The sequence below is a fragment of the Sardina pilchardus genome, chromosome 9 (assembly GCF_963854185.1).
Source record: "Sardina pilchardus chromosome 9, fSarPil1.1, whole genome shotgun sequence".
Taxonomy (NCBI): domain Eukaryota; kingdom Metazoa; phylum Chordata; class Actinopteri; order Clupeiformes; family Clupeidae; genus Sardina; species Sardina pilchardus.
Genome location: NC_085002.1, coordinates 15,068,031 through 15,086,687, shown reverse-complemented (window position 1 = coordinate 15,086,687; position 18,657 = coordinate 15,068,031). Strand labels below are relative to the sequence as shown.

General features: G+C 46.9%; 2 protein-coding genes across 3 annotated transcripts in view; both read left to right on the top strand.

The window, feature by feature from the left end:
* The first annotated feature begins 50 nt into the window (after positions 1-50).
* Positions 51-10,819, top strand: eogt (EGF domain-specific O-linked N-acetylglucosamine (GlcNAc) transferase). 2 transcript variants are annotated; one of them, XM_062545897.1, is made up of 16 exons: positions 51-113; positions 1,384-1,640; positions 1,806-1,906; positions 3,023-3,131; positions 3,399-3,493; positions 3,644-3,748; positions 4,290-4,396; positions 4,533-4,636; positions 5,380-5,472; positions 5,567-5,638; positions 6,215-6,304; positions 7,177-7,245; positions 7,507-7,568; positions 7,827-7,946; positions 8,792-8,894; positions 9,436-10,819. In XM_062545897.1, the coding sequence occupies exons 2-16, from the start codon at positions 1,443-1,445 to the stop codon at positions 9,580-9,582; spliced, it is 1,575 nt and encodes a 524-aa protein (XP_062401881.1). In that variant the 5' UTR covers positions 51-113; positions 1,384-1,442; the 3' UTR covers positions 9,583-10,819. The 2 variants fall into 2 exon arrangements, with proteins under 2 accessions (XP_062401881.1, XP_062401882.1); XM_062545898.1 differs by lacking the exon at positions 51-113 and having other exon boundaries at positions 1,527-1,640; positions 1,751-1,906.
* Positions 10,820-14,787: 3,968 nt separating this feature from the next.
* tafa4b (TAFA chemokine like family member 4b) overlaps positions 14,788-18,657 on the top strand; it is a 39,197-nt gene continuing 35,327 nt past the window's right edge. Inside the window, exon 1 of the mRNA XM_062545896.1 lies at positions 14,788-14,998. The gene's annotated coding sequence lies outside the window, so the exon portion shown is untranslated. The remainder of the gene's footprint in view (positions 14,999-18,657) is intronic.

Here is an 18,657-nt window from a genome sequence, read left to right as displayed (position 1 = left end):
TAGAGCAGAACTACTCCACCCAGTGACTAATAATATATTGCAAGCCGGCTGCTGGTTTCCGGTAGTATGGCGACGACGTGGATACCCTACTTCTTTTTAGTTTGTGCAAGGAGGTAAGAGTTATTTTTCCCAAAATCTGTACTCCACTCGAACATCCCTGATAAGACAGAAGTATTGTCGTTTATGTCAAACGATTGCAGTCTTCGTCCTATTCATTCGCTCGAAAGCCTTTATCTCAATCGAGACCAGATGGAAGCGTCTGCGGCAGTCAATGCAATGATGGAGGGCATCAGCGGGGTGCCCTAATGCCACTTTGGCATAATGTTGTTGAGTCTTAAAAGATAGCCCCGTTATTACTGAACAAATATCGTCCGGTTTATCGTGAGAAGACAGACATCTTCCCCCTTTGTCAACTGCATGGACTCGATATCCAGTGGGCGGATAACTAGTAGCTGCGCGCCTTTGTAATTATGTGGACAAATTGGGCTACAATCTTGAGTGGTCCCTTCCTGGGATCGGTGTCAGTGAAGCAGTTCGCCTCGAGTGTTTTCCGAGTAGCAGGCCTATGTCTATCTAAGCGCAATTCTGTTCATCGTTTTATGTCATCATGTTTTCAAGTTTTCAGTCTCCAAAGAACAGAATAACGTTTTCCCGAAGGCAGACATCAAATGTAGCCTATTATCTTGAAGTCAGTAAACACACTTGACTAGTGTGAAAACCAGAGCGCTATTTTAGACAGTTTGGGTATATGCACTATACACTGTCACTGATCTGTCCACGATGCACGGATCCATCAGACTATGGAGATCTCCAAATGCTGTTTTTGTCTGTCTTCATATGGATACGCCTGCTAGGACACGACTTTCAGATTAATTATTGGTTACATACAATGCAAACATTAGCCTACAGGTGTTAACACGTCAGGATCTGTTTTACCCAGTAACTACTATGTAGTAGCGTCAGCTGTGTTTCTTACCATTTATGAGACTTAATATGGTCATTTCCAGCTGTGCAGTGCATGGGAATGAAATGCATGGTATGCGCGTGCTCTGATGCTGGGCAACAATTCTCACGGCTCAAAATTCAAAGGGTGTCAACCCAAGGCAATGTTGTTTTGATGTCAGCGTCCCCTGTTTTGTCCACATTTTCTTAACAATGGTAGGAAAAAGGTCACTAATATTTCCTGCAACAGGAGCTGTATATGGAGTGCGGTTCCGTTCTCTGCTGAAGGCCAAGCCAGTTCCCACAAGCCTGGCGTGCCTAGGCGAAACAGCGAGGAGCTCTCCCAGACTCTGGGATTCACGTGTGTGTGTCTGTGTGTGTGTGTGTGTCTGTCTGCGTGTGCGTGCGTGTGTTTGTTTGTGTCTGGGTTTGCCTCCACAGAGACTGGTTTGTGCTCTGAGCCAGGCAGACCTCTTCGCCAGTACAGAGTGCGAGGGACTATGCTGCTGCCGCTGTTGGCGCTGGGCACAGTCTTCAATTGCGCTGTGGTTGGGACGAAGCAAGCTGAGAACAGCAGCCACAAACCGCTACTCAACTACAGCAGTTTCTCTCTACCGGAGGAGCATATCCCGTACTTTTTGCGCAACAACAGGAAGGTTGCCGAACTTTGCCGACAGGACCCGCTGTGCCCTTTCAAAGTAAGACGTTACCTCTGTAAAACGGATACTGTTCTACTGAAACTTTTATATAACATTTATACATACAAAATCAATGATATGATGACCTCCGAATGGTATTTGTCAGCCAGGCCAATTAGGTGACTCAGGAGCTCTGACCTAGATTTCCCCTCTGTACCATGCCAGGATGCCCTGCGGGTGAAGCATGCTTGTTGGGGGCATGAGAAGAATTGCTCCCCTGAGCACAGAATGGGGTACCCAGTCTGCTCTGCAGTAGACTCTGGATGGTAAGATAGTCTGCTGTCTTTGGGCACATTCTAAATCTATGGAATATAACGGAATGTCTGCATCTCGTCTTGACCTATAAGTGAAAGATGGGCGTTTTAGTTTTAGTTTCCAAGCCCATTTTTTTTAAAGAATGTGGATCATTACATTTAAAATAGCACAGCAATTAGATTCAGCTTCAGATTAGACCTCATTTTGTCAGAGAACTGAGTTTTAATGACAGCTAGGAGACCGTGGCTAAGTATAGCCTAGACATTGAGCATGCTGTCAACATATGCCCTTGATATTCTGAATATCCTGGGCATATCTGTAGATGATCTGTATGTTGGTTGTCATTTTGAAGAGAGTGAAATATTCTACAATTGTGTATTTAAACATTTGAATATATGATGATAATGCACAGTACATAGGCCTGTCACGATAACAATGTTTTGTTGGACAGTATATTGTCTCAGAAAATATTATGATGAGCAACATGTGATTGTCTTACAATGTTACTGTTCTTTCACAATAATGTAACTACTATGCCTGTCTCCCCATGCAATTGCAGTTTAGTTTGTTCCCAGCTCAAATACAGCTTAAGTGTTGCTGAGAGAAATTCACAACAGCAAACCAATAATGTGAATGCAAAGACAATCTCAAGGTCTGCAAATGTTGATATTTTCATAAAGTGTACCATAAGTTAACAATGTAATTATTGTGACAGGCCTAACAGTAATACCCCTCATATTTCCCCACGTGCTTGTAATTATACTGTAATGTGTGGAGGAAGAAAGTATATATGTAATAATGTGCATTACATATAGACATTTCATTGTATGAAATTATTCTTTGCATGAGGTGTGTGTTCAGTTTGAGTTTCAGCTGCAGTGCTAACTGAATTTTGAGAGACTTGACTTGTGTTTCGACACGCCTTGCCCTCCTGGCCTGATCCCCATCTGGGCAGACCTTATTATGCCAGCTCGCTGGCAGAGGCTTTGTTCAGGTGAGCTGAGGGATGGGGACCTAATGTACTGCTCTCCCTAATGAGCTGCCATCCTCTCCTCCTCCTCCTCTTCTTCATCCCCCTCTTCACCCCTCTCTTTTCCTCCTCCTCCTCCTCCTCTTCGTCCTCCCAGGGCCAGCTCAGTGTCAGCAGCCCAGGAACTTTTCTGGAAGCAGGCCGACTTTGGCTACGTGCGGGAACGTCGGAGTGAACTGAAGACACTCTGCAAGCCCTTGAATCCAGTAAGATTCTCCTCTCTGGTCCTGAGCTCCTCTCAATTCATCGTTAGTTGACGACTCAGAGGTACTGACTGAACACAGCACTGAAGCGTGCATCATTGGGATTATATGTACTGGTACATGTATTGACCACAGGAATTTGCTTTTGAGTCATCCTTTCATTAAGAGGAACAGAAACACAACAGAAAAGAAAAGATTACAGGCCACAGAAGATACCTGTTAAGATGTTATATCTTTTTGGACCATAACTGTTTACTGTTTCCACTTAAGGGAGACTCCTCTCTGAAATGTGCCAATCACATGCGTTTCTGCCGGGTCACCAACCTGTACTTGGACCTGAGGAACGCCCGGAGAGGTCATGAGAGGTCAGTGTCTGATGTGTCTGATGGGAGTGCAAGGACAGAGGGAAGTGACCTGCTATAGATGTGGGTGTGTTTCCTGTGCCACAGCTGTGTTGTGATGGCCTGTTTCCTCTGTCTCTGTCTCTGTCTGTCTCTCTCTCTCTCTCTCTGCAGGTACAAGGAGGACTTCTTACAGAGGGGGGAGATAGGAGGCCGCTGCCGGCTCAAGAGTAAAGCATTGGCCGCAAAGGGGCAGCATAAGAGCCCTCTCCAGTCCTGGTGAACAACACTCACTTTACTTTGGTTTACAATTGAGTTCACCTATAGACTGTAGACTGTCATGGGGATACTGCCTGCCTTCTATTCTCCTCAGCTCTGTAGTCGCTGTACTGATTATATGAGTGTTGCATGTCATGTATGCATGTCCATTAGAATGTATAGTCCAGTGATTGTAAAAAAAACTTGGACAGCATAGATCATGGTGCCATGCCCTTATCCTATGAAGGAGCTAAGCCAATACAACATTAGTTGGACACTGAGTCTGCACATTGAGTACTTTCTGAGGCCAGAGGGAAATCCAACCAGAGATCCAACCATATTTGTTTTTGTATTGTTTCAGGCTACCTCACATTAAACAAATACACTGTAATTACACATGTACATATTAGTTACAGTATATACCCAGTTTTGGAATGTTTATTTACAGAATAATGTATGCATAGTTACATTATGGTTGTGTATACCTTTAAGGGTTTTATTCTGTAATATTAATCTTGTTTTGAGCTCCTTAATGTTAAATATGGTTGTTTTCATGTTCAAGGTTTGCAGAATTAGAGACTTTCACAGAACTGGACTTCCATCCAGTAGATGATGGCCATTGTGATGTTGTCATTGAGAAGCCTACGGTATTTATGAAACTGGATGCAGGTAAGGATAAGATAAGATAAGATAAGATAAAACTTTTCATTTCATGTCCACTATGTTGAGCTGAGCTGCCTGGATAGAGCTGCTTCTCCTTGCTTCTCCAAACTCTCACCATCATCACTGATCATTCTCTTCTCAGGGGTGAACATGTACCACCATTTCTGTGACTTTGTCAACCTCTACATCTCCCAGCACCTCAACAACTCCTTCAGCCGGGACATCAACATTGTTATGTGGGACACTGTAAGTGAAGGCCTGCGCTAGTTGAATGTCTGACCGTGTCAAAAGAGCACAGCCCTTTAAATAGGCAGGCTTAGACAGCTTATTATGCGCGTGTGACGCAACGGACAAAAGAATGCCTCTAATTAAGTGTGAAGTTTGCACACAAGCAAAGCTCATTGTTGTCCAGCCTGTTTTGTTAGAGATGGCACCTATTGTCCCATGGAAGAAGAGGCCAACATCGATCCAGAGAAATGCACCTTAAAAAAAGGAACACATTTCAGAGAACTTAGCTTAGACTTCTAAGACATTCTTATACCGGAGGTGGCCACTGGTTCCACAGCTGCGCAAAAGATCAAGAGGAAGCAGCGGGCATAAACACAAATGATTTATGGGAAACCGCATCCTGGCCCACTCATTGTTCCCTCTACTCAGCTGCTTCTGAAGAAAAAGGAGAAGAGAGAGAGAGGGAGAAAGAGGAAGGGAGAGAGAGAGAGAGAGGAAGGGAGGAATTCTAAAAGGGGGAAACGTAGGAAGCTTTTTCTTGAATATCTGAACCGTTTGGGTATGCCCAATAACAACAGCTGTTAGAGGAATAATTCCAACAGATTTCACCTATCGTTATCATTAGAATTAGCATTTAGCATTAATTAGCATTAGAATGCACTTGGTTGTAGCTACATGCACACATTTAGAGATGCCCCTTATTGTGTCCATATCGAGTGGAAATGTTATTTTCTCCTTTGTGCTTTATCTCTCGATGGCAGAGTGTTTATGGTTACGGAGACCTCTTTGAGGAAACATGGAGGGCCTTCTCGGATTACAGCATTATTCATTTGAAAACCTTTGATTCGAAAAGGGTGAGCCTTGCTCGACTTGTTTCTCACTATTACTGTATGTCTCACTCCCATAGGATAAAAACTCATGTTCGAACGTGTTTTGACGCTTCAACAGGTGTGTTTCCGAGACGCGTTCTTCTCGCTACTCCCGAGGATGAGATTCGGCCTCTTCTACAACACTCCGTTGGTGAGCGGCAGCAGGGAGAGAACTGCGCAGGGAATCTTAAATACCTGGTGAAATTAAGTGGAAAATTGTTTAACTTGAACACCAGCCAAGAGGAGAAGGGGGGAGGGGCGGGGGCCCGGTGGGTTTCAGGCACTCTCAGCAGTTTAAATTCTGAAACTCTGAGCAGCCGCTCTGTGGGCTGTTTGAAATTGATGCTGCCCATATTTATGGGCCCCTCCGCCTTCCTTTTTTTTGGTCATTTGGGCATGTTTTATTCATCAGCTCCTTACGCAATATCAAAATATTGGTCCATTTGATTTGATTTTTGAAGAGCAGATGAGGCCGAGAGGCAGACCTGCCTTGAAACGTGAAATATGGATGTTACCTTGATGGAGTAGATCTGGCTGTGTAATGTGTGCCTGCGTCGGCCCTATCATATTTATATTCATGATTACATGATTACTTTGCGCTAACCTGCAGGTGTAAATTACTTCTTCTAACACAGTGTGTGTGTGTGTGTGTGTGTGTGTGTGTGCATTGTGAGATAGAATCTTGCAGAGATAAAACTGATAGATGTATATGGCCTGTTTCTGATAGATCTCCGACTGCCACAGTGAGGAGGGGATGTTCAGGGCATTCTCTCAGCACGTCCTTCATCGACTCAACATTCCACAGGAAGCGCCCACGGTACTTAATACTCTACTGCACTTTTCATCCACACACACACATGCAGACACGCAGACACATCAGCACACACACACACACACACACACACACACACACACACACACACACCCTCCTCCATTTTATATCAGATTTGGGATGCAATGCAACTGCATCTTCCATCCTGGCAAGCAGAGGCGGTGATTAAAGGCAGATTGTGTGCTATGTGATCAGCTGCTCACCTCCTCAGTATAGTATGCTAGCTGCTCCGCGGCGGGATGGACTACCTGTCTGGCCTTGATCTCAGGCTCCTGCCACAGATCAGATTTATGCCTAATGGCTGAAGCTCTATCTGTTATCAGTGTGGCTTCGCTGTCATAATCACTGTGAGATCACCAGCTCTGTTAGGCTACTGCAGCAAGTAATAACACAAACTTCATAGTATACTCACGGTAGTTTACAACCTGTAGCGAGTGGACTTAGTGGACTTACATTGTTTCTTTATTGGTGTTTCATCTTTTGTATGCAACCAGGTGGAATTAATAGTGGTAGTGAAACAAAATATCCACTAGATGGTGCTACTGCATAATTCATGTGCCATTGTTGCAGCGGTGAAACTGCTTTCTTATGAAAGCACTTGATCATCTGATTTTAAAATACGCTCTCAATTTCAGTCCATTCATCCACCCAGAATCTACGCAGAATTATGGCTTGGAACAAATATTAGTTCTCACGGTCCTGTTCTTGTGCTGGTGAAATGGCCCTGGTAGAAGTTATCAGCCTGACAACATGCCTTCCTTGGCTGCCTAAAGCCTCACAGTCTTGGCCCAGTTTTCTGAGTGTGTGTGTGTGTGTGTGTGTGTGTGTGTGTGTGTGTGTGTGTTCTCCACTTCCAGGATGGACGGGTACGCGTCACGCTTCTGGCCCGGAGCACCGAGTACCGTCGGATCTTAAACCAGCAGGAGGTGAGCGGGCGGCGCCGGCGCCGGTGCCTGGACTCTTCCTTCTCCTCTCCTCTCCTCCTCATCTCCTCTTCCTCTCCTCTTCCTCTCCTCTTCCTCTCCCCCCCTTCCCATTGATTTATGGCTCCGCTCTCTTAACTGGCCGTTTAAATCTTACTCGCGCCCCAAACTCCTCGGAGGTAAAAAGGGCCCTGATTTATATGGCCAGTGTCCACGCTGGTGCGCGCGCTCATTAATCACCTTACGCCCCCCTACTGTTCGCAGCTTATAAACGCCCTGAAGACCGTGCCTTCGTTTGAGGTCAGGATTGTGGATTACAAATACAAGTAAGTCGATTAGCCCGTCTTTTTTTTTTTGCGTGGGGTTTGTTGTGTTGTATTATTATGAGGTGGCACAGCTTGTGTGTTGGAGAGAGAGAGAGAGAGAGAGAGAGAGAGAGAGAGAGGCAGGCAGGCAGGGGGCTAACTGTTTGATTAAGTGTAATGTTTGTCAGGTGGATTATTGCACTGTGGGTGGGACGTAACTGATGTTTATTTGGTGTGTGTGTGTGTGTGTGTGTGTGTGTGTGTGTGTGTGTGTTACAGAGACATGCCTTTCCTGGAGCAGGTCAGGATAACACACAACTCGGACATCTTTATCGGGATGCACGGTGCGGGCCTCACTCACCTACTCTTCCTGCCGGACTGGGCAGTCATCTTTGAGCTGTACGTACGTCTGACACCAGTGGTCCCCCCGTCCAGCCCCAACCCGCTTATCTGCCAGTGTGTGTGTCTGTGGATCTCCCTCCCTCCCTGTCTGTCTGTCTGTCTGTCTGTCTGTCTATCTACGTGCCTGTCTTCCTGCTTGTCTGGTCTGTGTCTGCCATGTTGCCTTTTCCCCCTCACGCTTCGTGCATCTGGTTTGGTGGTCTTGCCAGCTGTCCGCAGTGGACAGTTTTTCCAATTGACCCCATTTATATCTCTCTGTCCGATTTTGTCTTCATCCTCCTCCACTATTTATGAGCCTGTCAGCAGCGTGCGTGTTTTGTCTGCGGCTGTGTGTGGGTGTGTGTGAGACAGCTGTCTGTTCTTTGTCAGGCCCGCTCAGCGATGCAAGTGACGTCCCTGTGCTTCTGCTTCTGAATGCAGGCGATGCTATCTGCCTCTGTGTGTGTGTGTGTGTGTGTGTGTGTGTGTGTGTGTGTGTGTGAGAGAGATATCTCTTGGATGTGTGCCCCTGTGTGTGTGTATGTGTGATATCTCTTGGATTTGTGCCCCAGTGTGTGTGTGTATGTGTGTGTGTGTGTGTGTGTGTGTGTGTGTGTGTGTCAGAGAGAGAGCTTCTCTGTGCTGCTGAGCCACAGTCTGGCTCAGCAGCACACTCTGTGTGTGTGCGCGCGCGTTTGTGTGTGTGTGTGCGTGTGTGTGTGTGTGTGTGTGAGCACGATGACAGTGAAGCAGTGCGTAATTAAGCAGGCATTCATCAGGCCAGGACCGCTCAGGCCTGGGAGCCTCTGGCCCTCGCACTGCACTGGCCGGGGAGATTAAGTGTCTGTCCCTGTTTTCCACAGATATAACTGTCAGGACGAGAGCTGCTATCGAGATCTGGCACGGCTGCGGGGGGTTCGTTACGTGACTTGGCAGAAAAGGGACAAAGTGGTCCCGCAGGATAAGGTAAAGGAGTGGGGTGGGATGGGTGACGGGGGAAGAGGGGGGATTGGGGAAGGGTGGGGGGAAGGGTGGGGAGGGTTGCTACCACCACCTCCGCCGCTGCTGTCGCCTCTTGCCTGGTGATGGCTTCGGTCGAGCTGCCTGCGCAGCCGAGGTGACATCTCCCACACCCCGCAGATTGAGCAAGATTGATTTCCACACACCCAGCCATCGTCTCAGTCTCACACCCTATTTATGGCAGCACTATGGCAGTACTCATGCGCGTGCACACACACACACACACACACACACTCAAACTAGTGTGTCGCTGTTAACTCTTCCCCTCAAACACCGATAAACAGGAAGATAAACACCTGATGGCCTGTGGTCGAGTTTTATCATGTGGTACAAATGTCCCATTATTAGTTAGCACAAGAGGAGACTTAGACGCGTTGAGCCAAACCACGCCCTCGTCTCTGAGGTCCTGAGACGGCAGGTGTGTGCGGTGGGGTTTTATTTCCCCCGTCCCGGTCTGAACGCCTCTCGCCTGCTTCCTCTCCGACAGGGCCACCACCCCACGCTGGGGGAGCACCCCAAGTTCACCAACTACTCCTTCCACGTGGAGGAGTTCATGCGGCTGGTGCTGCAGGCTGCGGACCACGTGCGGGGCCACCGGAAGTGGCGCGCGGAACGCCACCGGGATGAACTGTGAGACGACCGGCAGCGAGTGAACACACCCGACCCACCCACCCACACACACACACACACACACACACACACACACATGTACACTTCTCCATCTTCATCAGTGCTTCTCCTTTTTTAAGACACTCCAGCTTCAGACTCCACTTCTTGCCCCCCCCGGTCACCGAGTCGTTTGCTCCGAGTGCCAGCTGATGAACCGGCAGGAACTCATTTGTCCGTGTTTGTGCTCTCCGCTCATTAGTAGGCGGCGCGGACAGAGGACCTCTGCTCTCCCGGCTTCCATAGCCCTGCCTCTGCATACGCTCACACAAGCATGCTATGACAGCAGCTCAGCTCCACGGAAGAGGGGGTGTCAGTGGCGTGCGTGCTTGCGTGTGTGTTGTGTGTGTGTGTCTTGTCTGTCTGTGTGTGTGTGTGTGTGTGTGTCTGTGTGTGTCTGTGTCTGTGTCTGTGTCTGTGTGTGTGTATGTGTGTGTGTCTGTGTGTGTGTGTGTGTGTGTGTGTGTGTGTGTGTGTGTGTGTGTGTGTGTGTGTGTGTGTTGCAGCCTGTGGGTCAATCAGTGGGCCCTGTGTATGAGTGAGCCCTCTGCTGCAGGACCCTTGACATTAATTAGAGGCTTCATTAACGGGGGAGATGAGTGCCGCGGTGTGCCCGTCGGCAAGAGACCAGGCCGTTCCCTTATGAATGTGTTGGCACCTGCCCGCCCAGAAGGTAGGCCGGTTTCACAACAGCACGTCACCTCCAAGCTGACCACGCAGAGTGACAGGACCGGGCATCTTATATTAGTTCACCAAGCAACTTGGGGTACATGCCAGTCCCTGGCATAGCACAAGCACAGTTCGCTGAATGTATTTGATGGAAGTTGTAGAGATTTGTGACCACCATGTTTGATCTTGTGGTATTTATTTTGTTAATTTATGTCGAGTGGATGCTTCTTTCTGACAGCACAGTGTTTTGAAAAAGAAACGAGGAAAAGAAAAGAGGTTAAACATTCCTTATCTTAATCTGTCTGTATGTAGGCTTGGTAATACGGATATGCCATCGCCTGTGTTCTTAAAATATTCCATATTCATTTATTTCCTTAGCACCTGTTTGGATGACCTACAGAATCATGACAAACATTCCCCCTTCGCACCCCCAAAAAAGTGCATTTTATTTTATACTTGAAATTTTGGAGGACCAAGATGTTTTGTATTTGAATATTTGTTTTATGTCAAAAATGAATGTATTTTTAAAAGTCAAATTTAGTGCTGTGCTTGCTTTTCTTATGTTGATCATTTCCTTGTGTTGGGTGATTGCCTGCCTTCACCAATTCTCACATTAAGACTAGCAGTATTTTTCAGGTGACCTTAAATTGTCCTTATTTTTTGCTGATTTCAGAAAGAGACCTTGGCCGTATGTCTTGGTTACGGTAGCTGGCTGATGAGAGCTAGGTCCTGCAGAAAAGGGCAGTGGTGTAGTCTTCATTGTCACCATCATAAATCTGTATGACCTCAAAACTATGACCAAATCTCAGGTGGTCGACCTGCTATGTCCACAAGATGGTAGTACAACTCCACGTATGAATTTGAAACCTGCGTTGCCACTAAACCCTTAGGAAGAGCATCAACGTGGGAGAGAAGCATAATGCACCTCATTTCAACAGTGGCCTCGTGCAGAGCTCCATTGTACTGCTACCTGTGTCTTTACCACACCGATTGTTCAGGTATTTTATGAAACATGTATCCACATTTCCCCCAAGCTGTTGGGTTTGAAGGAAGATTCTCAGCACTTCAGTGAATAAGATTCATCCTTTGTTTTAGTTATCTGTGAGGCCAGGTGTCTAGGCGAAGCACACTCGCTGATGTGGCGAAGCACTTTAGGCGCTAATGTATTGCGAGCTGATGTGTTCACTGTTCAGAGATGTGACGCCGTGCGTTTCCAGAAGTCCAAAGCAGGAAGGTTATCTCCAAACTTAAGCTATACTGATCGCCCACATGAGTTTCATATCGCCAGTTTATCGCCTCAATTTGGGTTATGCTCGCGCTTTGGACACAGTCGCGTGGGCAGATTCTCCTCGCGCTTTCTTTGCGCTGTAATTGCAGCCTGTAAAGGAAGAGTGATGGTCTTAATGCACGGGAGAGATCGAGCCCTACCTCACTCGCAGTTAATGATGAACTCATATACTGCTAATGACAGCAACTTTACTTCTCTTTCCATATGTCTAATTTACTGAACTCTACCTGCAAACGCGGGTGGCCTTATTTTGTCGCTTTAAAACTAATGGGGTGTCTCCAACGAGAGCGTTGAGGGGAAATTATTTGCATTGCCTTGAAGGGGGGGAAGTGCTCGACTGCAGCTAAAATCGTAGGCTTACCTCATACGTCATCGGTTCTTTTCTGCAGTTGTGTATGTTAATCGCTGATCCTGAAAGAGGAACTAAAGAATTATTGTTGCAATAGTAGCCCTGGGCCTACAGTTTAGTTTATCAATTCATGCAAGGGTTTTTTACGCGTTTTTATGCCATAGGGGTGTCTCCATTGCCCAGCTGTCAGATGCACAGAAGCATATTATTTCCCTGTGATTGTGGGCCTGTTGAAACACATGTGTATTTCCCTCAAGAATCTTCTGAGGTGGGCTTCGCAAACTGCTTTCTAGCCAGACTCTCGGAGAAAATGGCTTTGTTTTCTTCTATCATCCATCTCTTCGTCACACCAGTGGTTGTTTTGTCTTTGCCCAATATCCATTACCCCGTGTACGAACTAGGCTTAATCTAATTTATTTTATATAGAAAATATTTCTCACCACTGAATAGAGATAAATCAATCTGAGTGTGCTCGTCTTTCCTTCCCACTTCCACAGACATCCCACAAGGAAAGAAAACATTCGCTTTCAGAGGATAAATATGGAAATATTGATTGAATGAGGAGTAATATTCCTCAAGTTATGACCAGATATTTCCATAATGCATTTTTCCCTTAGAGGGAGCAATAATATTGAGAAATAGTCTCAATAGGGATCCTGTAACGCCAGCTCTTTGATACCAAAAACGTCTATGCCCTTTGCTCAAATTCAACGCATTCAGCAATACCACATCTTTATACCTCTTAAACTGTAGCCTACTTTGAAATGCTTTGGATCATACATTACTCCAATATATCAACGTTTAGACACTGTGATTTTTTAATTAAACATCATTTAACCAGCAGATTGTATAACTACATTAATAGTGTGTGTGATCTATTCTGTGGATGCTTGCCATCACCTCCTGATAAGTAACCGCTAACAAGCTTGAGGACGTGCGTCTGTAACAAAGTGGAGCTGTCCTTGGTGCTGAAGCGGTTGTCTTTCTATATGCCGGTCAAGATCTCTTGTAGTCACGGGTGATAGGCTACTGACTTTTGTTATGAGATAGAATAGAGATTTGGGAACTGCTTCTTTTACCCTCAGATTTATAAGAAATAAAAAAAAAAGTTTTACTTTTTCTTTCGAACCAGGCTTGTTGGCACACAGCATAGTCCCATCTCTTGCAGTTGACTATAAAAAGATGGACCACATACCCAGTAACATTTCTGTCTGCCCAAATGTCTCTGTGAAATGATATGGGTTGATGTATTCCGGTTTAAAAGTGCAACTGGCTGGCCTTTTTTTTGAAGGAGGTTCCGTGAATACAACCACCAAATGTCTAACAGACCTCCACACTGCTTTAGTTGTTAATATTTAATAAGATATATGTCTGGTCTGAAGGAAATATCGTTCAAGGAGATTGAATAGCGTGGTTTGCAGAGAACTGTCTCTTTACTAAGGGCATCTCTGTTATGCTGCACATCTCTTCCCCTCTTCTCACGTGCCACACTATTTGTTGTTTGGGGACTCGTAGATGCTGCTGAAATAGTCTTGATAGGTCAACGACTTTTCTTACCTGCTTGAAGACACTGTTCCTGAGATGCCAAGTGTCATTCAAGGACATCTCATCACCGCAGTTCGTTCAGCTCACCAGAGATGACTGGCCTGTTACCATCTGGGTAAATTAACTGCAGATGTCAGTGTGTCAGCTAAGCAATAATAAGGGAAGTCGGAACGTCAAGGTCATGGGGTCTTACTAGTTGCCAGACTTTAGGATAATCATGACTAGTCAGTCTATTCTGTCCGTGTATCATTCCTCCATTACAATACACAGTAGTAAATGAATATGCTAATGGTGAAAAGTAGTTAGCTGGAGAACTTTAGTGGCCTAACCTTCCACTCAATTGGTCGTGGGATCCTATTTGATGGGATAGGATAGGTTCGGATGTAACCTATCACCCGTGGTAGCAGGTTGCAGATCAGATTAACAATCAAGATATATTGATGAAATAGTGATAATGACCTCATCTCAAATCAATGGCATGGAATTGACATTTGGATAGAGCAGAGCGCTAGATTGACATTCCGTCTTTTATGATTTGTAATGTAAGAAAAAGAAGCCAGAGGCAGCACCAAACAAGACTAAGGCTATAACATGAAGTTGAATGCCATTGACTGAATCGACCCACAACTAAGCACCCTGCAGATTTTCAGCAATGGTTAAAAATCCATCTCTTGAAAAGATTGCCTCGACAGAGATGCCTGACAACTCTTACAAATACAAATGACTCTCATGCCGAGCTTTTTTCTTTCTCTGAATTTTAACCCGAATTTCAGCCAAGTACAATGGCGTAGAAATCAAAACTAAATGTTAAAGAAAATGTGGGGAACTTCTTGTTTAAATACTTGTAAAGGATGACATCACTAAGCGGGGCTACTTGAATCATTGCAAATAGAGGGGGCGGAGGATGGGGTTGGGGTGCACACGTGTTCAGAATGGGGAAGGCAAGTTCGCAATCCTGTCAGATCGATTGCAGGCTTAGAGGAGGAGGAGGAGGAGGAGCGCGGGGGAACGAGCGCAACTATCATCTCAAACATCACCATCACTCACCCGTCTCTCCAGCGGTTTGCCTGCCGGACCCGGGTGAGTGGCACCGTGACGGAACATTCGCTTAATTATGAGTTCCTCCGGAGGACCATAAAGGCATAATTTATTCTAATACAGCCCCATTGGATTTACTCACACTTTTTGCCGAGTTTGGTCGGTAAAATACCCGATAATGACTTCTGCCATCATATTGCGCTTCGGCTTGGTTTCAAACACTCGGCAATGGAGAGCTCTAAAATCACATATGTATTGACCAGGTGCTGGCATAAACTCCTGGAGACCACAGCGTGCCCGTGAGACTGTCACCTCTGTCCTGCTCTTGGCGAAGCCGGAGTCTGCGAGATGGACAAGCGGCATTGGAGGCTGACCTGCAGTTGGGAATCATAACCACGGGAGTGAGGAGAAAAGTCTTCACCGGTTTCACCCTTTTCATCAACTCCCCAGGCTCTACTGAATATCGTCAGGATGACATTCGCTGCATAGACGCAGGTAAGTTTGCTTTTTAAACTCCTTATTACTTGCATTTCATTTGTAAAGCTCAGTAGACACTGATTGGCATTTTTTGACTCGCGGGTCGAGATCTGACGCGAAGCTTGATTCAGGTAGACACCAACTTTGGCTAGTCTCTGCACAGACATCCATAAGTGATACATTCGATTACAAGCAGTTTAAACTTGAACATGTCCCTTGCCCGTGTAACACCACCCTGTCCTGTTCCCCGTAAAATCTATTGGCTGGTTTGTGCTAACAAGAAGAACATGTGGACGCATGGTTTTGGTGCGATGAAATGTAGAAAAAAAAAAAAAAGATAGGTTGAGAAGAGAAGATTGATGCAATGCTCATTGCGGGGTTAAATAAGCGATCGGTCGGGGATGTGTGATGCTTAGCATCTATTGAGTGGTCCGCAACACTGATCCGCTGATCTGGCTGTTTTTCCACGGCGCTTTTAATCGTTTTGAATGGATCTACAGCGTGTGGGAACAGAGCTGAAGAGCGATGTACCGCCTGTATTAGTCACTGAGCCACACAGAATGCAGCGTCCGGTGTCCGCCTGCAGGCAATTTATGTTTTCTGCCCAGAAATACCCTCAAGTAAGTGGCTACACGGCTCTGTTGGAGGGCATATTATCTATGGTGGTCTATATTGATTATTTATATAAAACATATAAACGAAAACACATTTTTGTCAGCAAATATGAAAACAACTGGACACACACACACACACACACACACACACACACACACACACACACACACACTACGCATCTAATCTCTTCAAGCTCCTTCTATATATATATATCTTACACACACACACACACACACACACACACACACACACACACACACACAGCTTCTCCTCTGAATCCTCTCTTGTGGCCTTTGTCTGCCACAGAAAATGACTTGATGCATTTTAATTGGCGCAGTAATGAGAAACAGCCCATACCATGTTGTAATTGCTATTCATCTCCGTCTCCTCCCTTTCCACTGTCTCTGTCCTGCTCCCCCAATTTGTAAAGTATTGAGAGGGGATGATTATTTTCCCTTTGTCTCGCTGCTCGGCTGGCCCGTAATACAGACACCCATGTCATTAGTTTAGCGTGGCAGAGGCAGAGGGCTTGGAGCGAGAGGACCCCAGTCAGTGTAGATGTCTGGGGGACTTAATTCCCATTGACAGGCACATGAAGAGTCAAGCGGCACAGTTAATCCAAGATTGCTTTCTCCTAAATCTGACCCAGCCTCCCCACCCACCCACCCTCAGCATCTATGTGAGGATGATGATGATGATGATGATGATCATGTGGTATGTGCGTGCATAACATTTGGCAAGGTCTGAGAGCACTCTTGAACATACACACAAGCATGCATGAGCATGCACACACACACACACACACACACACACACACACACACACACACACATACACACACACACACACACTCTTTCATCAGTGGCCGGGCATGACAGTGCTGCCTTTGAGCTTCACTTTGTGAGAGGGATGAAGGGAGGAAGGGATGGAGGGAGGGAGGATTCAGGAGAGATGGGAATAAAAGGAAAAGAGAGGGAGGAGAGGGAAGATAGAGGAGACACCTGAATATAGTGACCGAGGGGACATTTAAAGAAAAAGAGTCCAGGAAAAAGAGTTAAAGAGCCAGAAGAAGGGGGGAATAGGAAAGATAGCACTGGTGAAGTGAAACTCACTGGCTAGGGAGACGAGGGGGAAAAGTGAGCAGGAGAGAGAGTGCGAGAAAGAGAGAGGGGGGTCAGAAAGGGAGAGAGAGAGAGAGAGAGAGAGAGAGAGAGAGAGAGAGATGGATTGCGAGGAGCTCCAGCAGCTCATCTGAAAGCTGGCTGCTGCTGCCTGCAGTGGATTGGCTTCCCCTTCATTGATGTCAGCCCCTCTGTTTCCCACATTAACTCCTCCGCCTCTCGCTCCTCCACACATGCTCGGATGCCAACGCTTCTCCCACTCCGCCCGTTCCCTCCACCGGGTGGCCCATGAACCCCCAGACTGCCTTTACCCTTTACCGGGCTCCAGTGGTGGTGCTCTGCTGCCAGAATCAGCAATCAGAGAAAAAAAGACGTGTCTTACTAACTGCAGGAGTGCAACATGCTCACCTCATGTCTGTCAGGCTTTAGGGATTTGTTTGTGTGTGTGTGTGTGTGTTTGTGTGTGTGTGTGTGTGTGTGTGTGTGTGTGTGTGTGTGTGTGTGTGTGTGTGTGTATGCGCGTGCGTGCGTGCGTGCGTGCGTGCGTGCGTGCGTGCGTGCGTGCGTGCGTGCATGCGTGCGTGCATGTGTGAGAGAGAGGAGATGATGAGGGAAAAAAGTGTGGGAGAGATTTGTGAAGCAAAGGGAAGATGGAGAAAGAGAGGGAAGGAGGGAGGGAGAGAGAGAAGAGGCAAAAAGAGAGGGTGAGGGAAGGAAGGAAGGAGAGAGGGAGGGAGAGAGAGAAGAGGCAAAAGAGAGGGTGAGGGAAGGAAGGAAGGAGAGAGGGAAGGAGGGAGAGAGAGAGAGAAGAGGCAAAAAGAGAGGGTGAGGGAAGGAAGGAAGGAGAGAGGGAGGGAGGGAGGGAGGGAGGGAGGGAGGGAGAGTTTGGGATGAGTGGATACTTGTGGTGATGTGGTTGATGGGTGAAGCACGAGGGCTGTGAGCAGCCAACTCGACGGATGGCAGCTCGGCTTGGTGCTGGCAACAGCAGATTCACTTTGTAGCTGCTGTGATTGATACCGGGAGATTGGGGAGGTTGTTGGTTGCTCTGTGTGGGGGGTGTACCTGTGTGAAGTGTGTGTGTGTGTGTGTGTGTGTGTTGTGTGTGTGTGTGTGTGTGTGTGTGTGTGTGTGTGTGTGTGTGTGTGTGTGTGTGTGTGTGTGTGTGTGTGTGTGTGTGTGTCTGTGCGTGTGCGTGTGCGTGTGTGTGTGTGTGTGTGTGTCTGTGTGTGCGTGTGTGTGCGTGTGTGTTTGTGTGCGTGTGTGCGTGGGTTGGGGGTGCTGAGGAGAAGAGGCCAGAGAGAGAGAGAGAGAGAGAGAGAGAGAGAGAGAGGGGGGAAGTCTCTCATCTGTAAATGAGATTGTCCCTGATGGCCATATTTCCTGCGATGCTCCTCACACACTCCCCAGTCCTTCATCATCACTGCTCGGGCGGCAGTGTTGCCGGGCGGAACGCTGACACGATGAAAACGATGTCACCCATGGGCAGCCTTGCCTTTGGCGACGTCTGTGGCGGCGGCGGCGTGTGGTGTGGTGGTTGAGGGGGCTGGTGAAGTGAGTGTCTTCCTGATGGATGCTGGTGAGGGGCTGAGGACAAGGCTGACTGCGGCCCATCAAGGCTCACCGGATCTCAGCCACAGATTTTGGAGCCACTCGCGTGAGGTGGCTCTCACGGTGGCTGAGCTTTAAGGGCCAGACTGCATCGCCAATCTTCTGTGTCCTACTACTACCCATTAACTCTGTCCCTTCGCTGACCATGGTTTTAATGCGTATTTTAGGGTTTTATTTCCTGTGGCTGAGTGAAATGCGGATGAGGATGTGGGCTTTAGTGGCTTTGAGATCAACGGCTATGGCCACCTCAGGGGACTGGAGGGGTAGAGAGAGAGAGAAAAAAAGGAGATGAAAATGTGTTATGGCTCAGGAAGACAAATGAAGGAAGCG

Coding starts and splice junctions, on each gene's coding strand:
- eogt (XM_062545897.1), top strand. CDS start 1,443: ATGCTGCTGCCGCTGTTGGCGCTGGGCACAGTCTTCAATTGCGCTGTG. Junction 1,907..3,022: donor TCTGCAGTAGACTCTGGATG/GTAAGATAGTCT, acceptor TCGTCCTCCCAG/GGCCAGCTCAGTGTCAGCAG. Junction 6,305..7,176: donor TTCCACAGGAAGCGCCCACG/GTACTTAATACT, acceptor CTCCACTTCCAG/GATGGACGGGTACGCGTCAC.